Raw genomic sequence first — 12,158 nt, 5'->3', positions numbered from 1 at the left:
GGGTTGGAGGATATCCCGTTATTTCCACAGTTCACATGCGTCGGTTGGTTGATCAAGGACATTTCCTTTGTTCTTATCTTAGCTTTAGAAAGCGCAGAGCAAGTAAGCAAAGTATATCAATAAGTTTGATTTATTGCTCATTTTGAGCCAATATAAGAGTTGAATTATCCCACCCATGTTTCGAAACACTTAAATGGGAAATAATGGTTTACCTTGAAATTTTAGAAAAAAATGCAAAATACCGTAAGTAGTATTACAGTGCATGTGCAAATACACTGTGTTTACAAATAGGGCTTGCATTTAAAATCACAGATTTGAGTTACAAAACAAAAAACAACCCACTCATGAACTCCTAGAAACAGTCTGGAAGGAATGGGATCAGTGAAAGTAACCAGAGCTGCTGATAAGAGTTAGTGCACAGTGGGGTTGTAGCTCTTTACCTTTAGTATCCAATGTGAGTTTTGTGAGTTTTATATGCAGCAAGTGAGGCCTTCGCAAAAAAAAATTAAAACAAGAAAAACATACAGTGTTGGAGCAGCCCCCCCCCCCCCCCCCCCCCCCCCCCCCCACACACACACACACACACACACACACACACAAAAAAAAGTCATACTAATTGTTATTGAGTCTAAAAACTAGCTGCAAAGCACTAATACACAACAATAACTACCTTTATAGGTCAATATATCATATGTCATTCTGTGCCATTTTCTTGTGGTTGACAAAAAGATCTCATGTCAGTATCCACACTAACAATCTACAAACACCTCTTCAGTCTTCTCTCTTCTGTTTCAGCTCTTTAAAGCTGAAATGAAGCCAGGAACAGGGAGGATAAGCCTCAAGCTGTGAGACTGTTGAGGCCTTAACCACTTCATCACCTCATGTGACAAAACAATGAATGGGTGTCAGCTAAAAGGTAGACTGCTGACCAGGGGGATTCCAAAAAGGACGATTACCTCATTCACAGCAAGAGGGTGAAAGATTTAGAGCTACCAATGATTACCTCTTTATCATTTACTTTTGCGTGTGTTTTCAGTTGTGTAATTTACTGTTAGATTGTGGATTTTAGTGAGGTATACAGATAATCAAGATTTGATTAACTGTTTAAATTTCCTGAAGATTAAAAAAGTATTTAAAAAAGCAGGACACAAAACAAATGATATTCAAGTTTTATGGTTGCTTTATTGAATTTCTAAAGCTGCATCACTAGTAGAGCTACAGCAACATATTCAAAAGTGCAGAAAGGTAAACAATTGGTGCACAGCATAAACATACAGAACAATCACCCTGCACTGCACACCCAGCATAAAGTAGCACTTGAATTTGATGGCCCCTCACTTTGGAGTTATCTTCCGTGACCTCAGACACATAGAGTGTATTTGGTCATTGAGAAATTGTTGATTGTTGACAGATAAGCAATTTCTTTTTCATTTTGCCATTTTAAAATAAAGACCAAAAAGAATTCTCTAGTAAACACATTCTAACAGAACTCAAAGGAAAACCATCTTCTTGAACTTTCAACTCAACTTGTTAAAGAAAACCTCAGTTCTACGGAAAAATAGCACAGCTTCACAAAAGACAGCACTCAAAAGGTTGCGTGCTTGTTTCAAACAATGGTTAAATTCTTCCTACGGATACATTTGGGCTGTTCTGAGGAATGTCAGATCCTTATAAACTCAACCCCACAGCAACTGAAGGCATTTCAAGTGGCCTTTTCTTCTTTGACCTTACTGTCCTCTTTATTGGCACAAAAGGTTTTCAGTAACGTTTATTAGTCAGGACAAATGCGCAAATGACTACAGCTTAAGGAGGAAAAAAAGCCTAATGCTCAACACACATGTACACAAGCCAGAGTGTGATCTAGCCTCGTGTTAACAAATTTCACTGCCGAATGACGATACATAAAAGGTTTGGACAAGCATGTATCAGATAGTGTCAGCAGAACAAAAGGCTTTGATGGTGGGTTTGTGTTTGTGTGTACATGTGCTAAAGAATGCTTTGTTCATGAGATGAGCGTACACTGTGTGGAAACAACATGTGCTTTATAGTGCATAGTGTGTGCAGATGTGTGTTCTCACAGGCCATTATGGATGCTTACCGATTGTGTTTGCCATGTAAATGCTCCGGGACATTTTGGTTTACAATTTGGTTTTGTTTACTACTGAATATCTAACTTTGACAAAGAGCCACAGCGGAGAAGCGGACCTCGCCTTGCTCTCTCTCCATGAATCCACGGCACACTTTGGCTGCATCCTGGATGTGAAAAATATTTTTTTTTAAAAAGGAGAGGAAATCAACAATTGGTTTAATCTATTTCGATGTATCTTAAAGCTTTAAGTTCATCAACCCAATCAAAACAAGTGAACAAAAAAACAACAACTTGTAACAACACTACACTTCTATGATCTGTAATCCAATAAGAAGAAAGAGAATCGACCCTACCTTGAGCATAGCATACCCTTTCATAAAGCTTCTGAAGTCTTTTTCATTGTCCCCATTCTATTATCTATATTTTAGGAAACTCTAAAATTGTTTTCCTTTTAAAAATATCTGAAAATTCACAAGTAGCTCTCATCTACTGAGGCAATGACATTTTAATGTATATAGAGCCCTCTAGTGGTGCTTTGATATTAACACATTTAATTGCTAAGCTGAGCTGAAACATGGCCTTCATTGACTTCTGCAGCAAATACGGAAAGCAAACTTCTGTTTATACATCTCTGGAGAAAGCGCATTTAAGTCATTAATCTACTTATCAAACATTTTGGTGCAGGAATCAAAAAAATTCCCCCCACCTCTTATGTGAACATGCAAGAAAGCCAGAACACTGGGAAACTAATCCCATCACTGTACTTATTTTTAAGTTTTTGCTATGGGAAGTTTCACCAGCTTTGAGAACAAACTAATGTAGAGCTCGATGAAACCAGGTGTGACAATTGATGGAGCTAGTCCCAGAATAACAGACAGTGCATCTGTGCCAAACTGCATTCCAGAGACAGAGCATACCAAAACTACTGCAGCCGCCCTTTTGTCTATGTATCATTATCATGGTCCATTAAAAACGGTTTGATAACCAGGGGATAATTTGTTAGAAGAGGCTATTAAGATGTAATGGGAAACTTTCAGCAAGCAGCATTGCTAAAATCTCAACCATGATAGCATTAAGGATTTTTCACATCTATTTTGCATGTTATCATATTTGAAAGGTAACAACCTTTCTTCACCCTCCTACAGATGGCAGTGTCGGAGGGTAAAAGACTTAACCATGGTAGAGATTTGATAGCAAACATTAGCCAAGTTTATTGATTGAATCAAGACTTTCAGGAACTGCCACTCCCTATTTCATTTTGATACTATGACTCATCACAGATCTTTTTCTTGAAGGTACCACAAGTATAATTCAGATATTCAAAACCAAAGGAGAGTGTTGAGCACTATACTTACCTTTACAAACGAGTCATCTTTGGTAGCTCCATGATTCACAGGTCCATTCATTTTTCCATCTAGAAACCAAACATCAAAGACAGTGAGGAATCCACAGCATCTAATCACAAACAGTTATTTATAAAATGAGACGACAGACTTACCAAATTCGTACAGTTGTCCATTTACGTTGACAAAAGCAATAAAGTGGAAGTTGACTTTGTCAGCTTCTGGCTGTCAAAATTAAGTTCAAAGATAAAATGTTATATATATGCATTCATAGAAAAAAAGGCTGTAGCTTTACTCATTTGAGTACCATACTCTAACTTATTGCAGTGAACAATAAAATTAGCTTACACATGTCTCATTTACATAAGCAATTACAATACAATTCTTTATAAATAAAGCTAAAAGAGAAGTCTGTAGTTTATGTGGTTTATGATCTTACTCGACACTGGCCCTGCTGTGCAACGTCATTGTGAGCATCACAGATTGCCTGGAGAGAAAGTAACAAATAAAAAGTTAGTTTAACACTTTGAATAGTCATCACTGCTGTTGCAAAAACCATACTGTCCATTCAGTCTTGAAATGAGTTTTCTTGTTGGCTCTTAGCACCCTTACAAGAAGTAAAGAGATTTACAAGTGTATGGCGACCCAAGTGGATGAAACACAACATATATGTTATGAGAATTACATTCTTCCAAACCCACAAAATGTACAGGATATTTTTGTTTTGTTTTTTAATGTGCTGCATTTTTCATTAAAAAGGTGTAAAAACAGGGGTGCAGGTTTTTCAACATTAACTGTAAACTTGTTTACATACTTTTATTTGTTAAGTGATAGAAAAACACAGAGCAGGTTCAACAATGAATACATTAGTATACCTGGTTCTTCTCCAGATGTTTGGCACGGTCTTCAGCAGACATGTTTGCGGTCTCATCCAGAAACTTTTTCAGGATTGAGCTACTATCTGGAAAAACACAAAACACTAACCATTAGTTTGTAGCACTTACTTGTGTTTTACATTAAAAACTCACATGTCAAACCAAGTAATGTTTAACCAACCCACTTAAAAACTTGACTTATGCATATTTTCCCACAAATCAAAGTTTTTTGTTTTATCTATTTCACTAAATAGAGTAATAAGCTCTGGCATAACCCCTGTATTAACCTAAAAATGAAATTCAACATCAATGATACAGCTGTATTCTACTTAACTGCCAGTGCTCCTGAGTAATGCACTCACCAAATGTTAGCTTGTTTTTATTGTTGGCCACAGTATGCAGCAGGGCGATGGTGCCACAGGAATTATCTCCGGTCTGCTTCAGGAAATAAGCCTCGGCGTCTCCTGAAATCTTGTCTGCTTGCTGCTTTCTGAAAGACTCATGCTACATATAGACATACACATAGAGGACAGTCATTGCCTTCCACCCATTAAACAAGACCGAATGTGTGCCATTTAAAATTTGAGGATGAATTCAGGTGGTGATATTAAAACATAAAACAATACTTTATTTTGACAATGTTCCACGTGTGAAAGGTTTCATTGTTATCTTATTCTAGTTTGATTTTTTGTTACCAGGTGTCTAATATTGACAGGGTAATTACTTATTATTTATTGAGGGAATAAAATCCGTGCATCTGCTGATTCATTTCCTTACAAACATCACAGGCTGCTTTTCCAATCACATAAGCTTACGTCTCCATGCCCTCCCTGCACTTCAGAATCACCCCACCTCAGACGGACTGTATCATTCCTTTCAGGAAGTAGTACACCCGAACCACCCCCGTTGTTACCTGTTGTGTCAGTGGGAAGAGCAGCATCAAGGAACAGCATGGTTTTGGGACGGTGTTGAGTTGATCACCCTCCAGCCCCACCACATCCACAAAGCGCCAGCCTTCGCCCACGCCAAGGGAGCTCATTAGCTGAAACACACAACCAAGAAAATAGAGGTTATCTCAATATAGGTTGAACAGTTTTAGTATCAGATGCTACATGCATGGCATCCACAAAGTACTCCCACTGAGGGTGTTCAAAGATGCTGCGTTGTATTGGTCCAGCCCGACCACACCCTTAGTCGAGACACACGGCACTGAAGTGGAAAGGATGCTGACGCTGAATGAATTGAGATACACGCTTCACTTGATTAATCCACTCCTCTTTTATATTTAACAAAAACATTTCCATTACTAGGGTCACTTAATTTGATGTATTGACGCCGTGGTTATAACGTCTTGGTCTGGTAAAATTTTAACGGTCGTCACAGTTTGGTTTGAACTAGCTTGCTAACTGACAAACTTACCAGACAGTTGATTCAATCAGTTAGCAACATGTCGCCGTTTCTCCATGTCTAACGTTTCTACTCACCTTGTTCAGCATCTGAAACGATATAAAACATACACATAAGTGGCCATAAAACACAATGTGGTATTTTTGAGTTAGGAAACACAATACTTTGCCCACCTCGGGGTTAATCTCCATAGGGGTCCACTCCATTTTGCCAACGTTTCGGTGTGACTCTGCAAATTCGATGAAGTGCCGTCCCAGTCGGTTTCCGTCGCTGTTGGTTCAGATGGGCAGTCGGCGCACCCCAAATTTATACTGTCGATCATACCACTTACAGGCAGACAGGGGGGTGTGATGCGGTTCAATAAACGAGGTTGAACAGGTTTCATCAGTCCATTGGAAAGCAATAAAGTGTTTCAAGTGCTACTTGCTGCCTCATTCACGTTGCAGTGGTTAGTGATACCCCAAATAAGTCAGAAAACTCTATCAAAAAATGTTTTTTGCAGAATTTTACCGCTCATAATGAGACCGATCTTGGCAAATCAGTCTTTCTAAAAAAACAGTCATGACGTAGAAATCACTCACTATCAACACTGTGGTTGGACTTGGGGCTTAAGTAAAAAAAACAACACATTCTTCCTTTACTTTTGGTTGTCATTGGTCTCTTATATTGTCATTCAACCAGTTTAATTCACGTTCACATGTAAAGTGTGCGTGATAATAAAGGTACAATGATCAACTTGTAGTTTATCAACTATGTAAACAGTGTGGTATCTTCATTTACTTTTTAATAGGTGTGCTGTTGCTATGTGTGTTGTGAAAACACACGTGTTGTGTGTGAGAAAAGCTTTATATCCCCGTCAGCTACAGTTTAAAAGTAGGGTTTATAGAATCTCACATCCTTACTCATTCACTGGTTGGTTATTATATTGAGGGTAAAAAAGAGCTACTGTACTCCTTCCCTACAAGAACATCTAAATGAGAGGTTAAAAGCTATTACCTTCTTTGCACATTTTTTTTTTTCAATTTACCAATCAAAACATTTTACTATTTCAAATGAGTTTTAAATCCACCATACTTGCAATATCAGGTTTGCCCATGTGTGTGTCTGTAGTTACCAGATGTGACCATGGTGGAGAGTGTCACTACAGTGCCAGTGAAGAGGAACATGTTGTGCTCTTTGGAGTACTAGGCAAAGTTTTAAATCATGCATTGACACTGACTCAGTTATATGTTTGCACAGTTTATATGAATATGAGTAAAGCATGTCTCTCTACATTTACAGTCTGGTTAGTTTGCTCAATTTATAGTTTCTGTTTGTTTAAATATTTCCTGTTTCCCCAGTTTTTCTTCACCTGTTTGTTCATGTTGGTGTGAGTATTAACACTTGTTTGCATGAGCACTTGATTGCTCATGTTGATACATGTCTCTGTTGGTGAGAATAAGATGGTGTGAATTGAGTCACTGTATGCCTTCCTGTCTCTTTTATTTAGGCTGTGGCTCCTTGCTTGGACTTCCTCTTGGTGGCACTGTAACCCTGCTGCAGTAATCAGTACTTTCAGTGGCTCTATAACTGACATGTAACCAATTTTTGAGTTACATTTCATTATGTCTGTGCATATTTTTTTACACTGAGTTCTAACTGAAATTAGATAGTCCAAGAAAGAGTGTAGCCTCTGCTAAGTTTGATCATTTACTATCATAAATGTAACCACTTTACTCACAAAAATGCCATACAGTAGGCTTTTTCATATATTGATAAGTGCAAAATGTTGTGGTGTTTTATTTGCATTACACATGTCTTATTCTTTCAGAGAAGACTTTGGGTCTTTATTTCTATCAGAGGTGAAGAAAAATGCACCCAAAAGGTACAGAACATACCTGCAGGGTGAAGTCAATGGCTGTGCGTGTGTGTGTGAGAGAGAAAGAGACTGAGACAGATGGAGCAGTGTGGGGTTGATGGGTTCAAAGGTCACAGTTTATTGGTATGTGGTGAAATTTTCCCTAGTCTATACGCGTCTCTGTCTGCATGTTTTAATAATGTTTTAAGTGGCTTAAAGCAGGACAATACAAACAAAGAAGTGGTCAGAAGAAGATTCTGCAGAAGAAAGAAAAGGTGGCCTATTTTTGCTACTTTTCCTGTTTTCTCGACACTCGGAGAATATAACAACAAAATACACTGATTATTTTGGATGCTCATCAGCTCAGAGGATATCCAGCTGGATCCTGGATGAAAAAATACCATCAGATGGGCATCAGTGATTAAGACCTTATCTCTTGGATCTCTAAAGAAAAGGAAACTTGCTCACAATCATCATCTGTTCTTGCTACAGGAAGTTCTGCATGTTCGAGGATTTTTGGAACAGAAATACCCAGTATTCACCTGTGGACAACTGAACCAAATTAACTCATCAGTATCCATTATTTCTCCATACTGTCGAAGAGGAACTACTGGAAAAAGAAACTGACCTTCATCTCATGCCTCCTGTGCACACTATTATGCCAATTCCAGCAGTGTTTGTGGGGGTGAAGGGTGTTCCTCCTTTACCAGCAGGATGGGGATGGAGTATTGTGGTGTACTTCTGTCTCTTTATGTTACTCTGCATGTCCTTAGCTCTGTTTCTGCAGATCTTGCTTCAACAATCACATCGCTACAGAGACAGAAGGTGACAAGACATTATGATCTACTTATTATTCTGCCAGTTTGTATGTGTCGATGTGCATTTTTGTGAAGTCTGTTATATTCCAAAAGCTAAACTGTGGTATGATGTTTTTTCAACCTTGTTAACAAGTGCTGTAAAAGAACAACCTTTTAGGGAAAGGTTTGCTGTTTTCGTTTATAGTCACTTAGAGTACACGGGATGTAAAGTGTACCATTGTCTAGATTTTGAAAAAAAAATCAGTTGATGTGATGGGGCTTCTGGATATTATTTGGATGGATAAAGCAAATAATCCCCAAAACATTTGAAGATATAAATGTATCAAAAGTCTAACATATAAATCTATGATAAAAAAAAAAAAAATCTTTATTTGTGGGAAGAGTTAAGAGCTCTTGACTCATTGTATGTATGTCATAATTCATAACTATGTGTTCAACTAAAAATAAATTCTTGAAATTCTGTAGTGTTGCACCTCTTGGTTAAATCCCCTTTGTACATTGCCCCTTGTTCCTTTAAGAACAAAAGCTACATAGAGATAGCAAAAGAAAAACAATATTATAAGGAGCACTATTAATTATTTGCTATTCTCATTAATACTTAAGTTAATTCATACAATGTTTTGCCAAAAGAATAACAATTGTGATATTTAAAAGTCTCTGCTACATTATCTCCTCCACTAGATGGCGTTTGTCCGGTTGCCATGGAGAGAGTTAAGGTTAACTATAGTTACTTATGGAACTGAGTCTGTGATCATGTTGAACTGATATGGTCATACGACAACTGTGATAAAGAGCTCTGTTTGTGGAGAGCAACTGTTGTTACAAAGTCAGACAAGAGGGGCTGTGGTGGAAAGTGTACGGTCTGATACTGTTTTAGGCAATTATTGAGTAGCATTTGCATCTCCAATATAACAGCCAAAGATTGCTGTCATCTGAGTGTGCAGTTTTTAGGATCATGGATTAATTCTAAAAGCACTTTGAAAGGAGCTCTTTTTCCCCTCTTGAAATGAAAGTTCCCACATACACCTCAGTGATGTGAAAGCAAACAGTGTGTGTTTTGTAAAAGTTAAGTAAAAGTCTATCCCTCTCTTCTTATCTCTTTCTCTCTGTTCAGCCCCTTTGTTATAATTGATTTGTGGTTCTATCTCTAGTTAACTTGGTAGTATATTAACATTTCTCTAAGATGCCATACATGCCAGTGGTGACACACACTCAGTAGCACTAATAGCAGACATACTACTCATCAAATCCAATTTCTAAGATAAGGTTCTTCATTCAGCTCAACCCCCGTGACAATGAACCAGTTTCAGTGTTAGTCTCCACCTGATGTCTTAATGTCAAGTAATCATTCTTCAGCATTGTTCTTGCAGCATGTGTCTTGCTTTACAGTGTATGTTACATAAATTATTGAACATTACTTGTTCTCAACCCATTGCATGTCTGTTCAATGAAGGTTGTTAACGGATAAACTCCTCAGGGAGAATGATTTATGTATATTGTCTTAACTTGTGTGCGTGAGCCCAGTGTAAACAGACTCTGCTCCTGTGTGTCAGCCCATTGTTAGCTTGACCTTCAAGCTTGATCACTCAATATATTAACATTAACAGAGGATCAGGTGACAATGTGTTCAGTGTAAGAAGCCATGAACCCACAGATAAGAGCATTCATTTCTTATTTTCTCTTTGTTTCTTGGGATGTTTCAGAATTTAAAGCTGATTTAAAAGCTTTACCTCTAACCTAAGACCAGGAATTTCAGTTATATTTCGATAAATCAATGTTGTTCATCACTTTGAAAAGTTTAATCACTGCTCCAGCAACATGGCTTTGTTGTTTCATTTTCCCACTCTTAACTGTTTTGTTTGTGAACACTCATAGGTGGTTTAAGTGATCAATATCCCCTGTAAGACATCTCTTAGCTGAGATTTTCATATCAGCCAATTATAAGTTTCTACCATACGTGTACATCTGCTTTTGTAGTTTTAATGTGCTTTGTATTTTGTGGTTCAAAGCTAACTGAAACTAAAAGAGTAAAAGATTGTCTCATGTCTCCCTGTACCATGTTTTTGGTTATTTAATCTCTGCAGCAGTTAAAGCAGCACATGTCTACAGCATAGTGTCAATATATTTCCAGAGAATTTCAACTCTAATGTTATCTCAAGCCTGTCTACAATAAAGCAACTTTTACAGTGAACAAATCAAATATTTGCTCATAATTAACCACAAATATTGTCATCAGTGAATAAATGATTGAAATGCTTAGAGGTAAAATGGGGAAATCTAAAGTATTTAATGGTTCAATGACTGTAACAAGTAAATGGTTAGATAGCCTACCTCCCTGAAAAAGTCATATTCCTGGTGGGGTGGGAGTGGTACATGGAACATATGATGAGATTCACATATCAACACAGGACTCCACAAGCAGTTTCACAGGCCAAAAAGGTTCATACTGACTTCACAAGAATATATATTCCTATTTTATTATTGTCACACAGGTGTTTTAAGTGTCATTACCTTGACATGTTTCCATTGCTGATCCGCTCCAAGTTTCCTCACAAGTGTCAGGGTGATGTTGGCGGTTAGTTTCAGGTTTTATTGCAAAATGTGCTCAATGGACAGTGGATGGAGAAGGGCGGATAACAATGATTTGACCTAAACAAAACACAAGTAAAAATACAAATATAAATATAGAGGGAATAATGATAGAACAAATGTAATTTGACTTCTGTCATCAGTGCATCCATACACGAATAAACATAAACACAGGTCCTTGGTCTGCCTGCTGCAGTTTGGAGGGAAAGAGGGAAATTGTGGTCTACATGGTAGCATTTTATCAGGTTTGGTGGGTGTAGTTCAGGCAGAGAGCCTTCTTCAGTGAAGTGAATGACAGACTTGAGATTTAACACTACCTATAACCCCCTTATTGCATCTGAACTTTTTGCTTTTGCATTCACTGATTTTTTAGAAGCTAAAGCTACAAACCAGTTTCAAAGAAACAGCGGAGAGAGATTCTTTAATACAGCCAAAGATGAAAAAGATGATGATTTATCCCTGTAAATGAGCATGTCTGTGTGTTTTGTAGAATGGCTTTTCACATTAATTGGGTCATATTGTGTTAGTACAAAATCCCCCTGACTTTTAAAGGCTGAGGGTTTAGTGTTAAAACTGTTACACAACTTTTTAAGCCCCCAAAATGGTGCTTTTCGTCATTTAACCAATTTTTTTGAGTTAATATATACACTATTTCTGTCTGGTCTCCTTTGACAAAACTGTATGATAGCTCTGCAGATTTGGTTTTTCAATATACAGCCCAAACATTGTCTTACAGGTCAACAGGTCCTACATTACCAAGCAAATTCTAAATGTAGAAAGCTCAGGATTTGAATTAGGCTATCTTAGAACAATAACAGGGAAGACGATTGATATAAACACTTTAACATTAAACATTCATAGCAGTAGACGTTCCCAGTTTTCAAGTGAGAGACCAAAAGGGTAAAACCTTCTTCAAAACAGTCAGTCTATCATCTATAAGTGGTGAGGTGTCACTCACCTGTAGAGTGTTCCTGCCTTTAGTTTGATCTCTGAAATGAAAAAAAAAAACCCTCCTCACTCAGAAAACAAAAAGAAAACACAAAAAGATTTCAACAAACTTCCACTTTCATCAAACGCCATGTTTGAAACCAAGGCAGCTCCACAACACCTTTAAACAACATTACCCAGAATGCGGCAGGAGCGGGGCTGTGCCACTCCGTGCGCACCGGGGTGTGGCTCACACGCGCGAGCGCATACACT

General features: G+C 37.8%; 1 protein-coding gene and 1 long non-coding RNA gene across 3 annotated transcripts; both read right to left on the bottom strand.

Annotated features, from left to right (window-relative positions):
* Nucleotides 1-1,162: 1,162 nt before the first annotated feature.
* uchl1 (ubiquitin carboxyl-terminal esterase L1 (ubiquitin thiolesterase)) lies at nt 1,163-5,401 on the bottom strand. The gene is made up of 7 exons (XM_074664628.1): nt 5,221-5,401; nt 4,670-4,811; nt 4,308-4,393; nt 3,872-3,919; nt 3,588-3,657; nt 3,445-3,503; nt 1,163-2,253 (listed from the first exon to the last, which is right to left on the bottom strand). Exons 1-7 carry the CDS (start codon nt 5,344-5,346, stop codon nt 2,170-2,172), a joined length of 615 nt encoding a protein of 204 aa, XP_074520729.1. The 5' UTR covers nt 5,347-5,401; the 3' UTR covers nt 1,163-2,169.
* Nucleotides 5,402-6,535: 1,134 nt separating this feature from the next.
* Nucleotides 6,536-12,068, bottom strand: LOC141785971 (uncharacterized). 2 transcript variants are annotated; one of them, XR_012597600.1, is made up of 5 exons: nt 11,917-12,068; nt 10,881-11,018; nt 8,180-8,361; nt 8,020-8,103; nt 6,536-7,936 (listed from the first exon to the last, which is right to left on the bottom strand). It is a non-coding gene; the product is annotated as an uncharacterized LOC141785971 (long non-coding RNA). The 2 variants fall into 2 exon arrangements; XR_012597599.1 differs by having other exon boundaries at nt 6,536-8,103.
* Between the last annotated feature and the right edge of the window lie 90 nt (nt 12,069-12,158).

The sequence above is a fragment of the Halichoeres trimaculatus genome, unplaced genomic scaffold (genome assembly GCF_033239565.1).
Source record: "Halichoeres trimaculatus isolate MK-OKI-2021-1 unplaced genomic scaffold, fHalTri1.1 fHalTri1_scaffold_2, whole genome shotgun sequence".
Taxonomy (NCBI): Eukaryota; Metazoa; Chordata; class Actinopteri; order Labriformes; family Labridae; genus Halichoeres; species Halichoeres trimaculatus.
This window is presented reverse-complemented; position numbering and strand designations above follow the sequence as displayed.

What these genes read in the sequence shown, in the direction of transcription:
- uchl1 (XM_074664628.1), bottom strand. Translation starts at nt 5,346, where the DNA reads ATGAGCTCCCTTGGCGTGGGCGAAGGCTGGCGCTTTGTGGATGTGGTG. An exon ending in AACATCTGGAGAAGAACCAG is followed by an intron (nt 3,920 to 4,307) that starts GTATACTAATGT and finishes CTTTCTCTCCAG; the next exon opens with GCAATCTGTGATGCTCACAA. An exon ending in CACAGCAGGGCCAGTGTCGA is followed by an intron (nt 3,658 to 3,871) that starts GTAAGATCATAA and finishes TAATTTTGACAG; the next exon opens with CCAGAAGCTGACAAAGTCAA.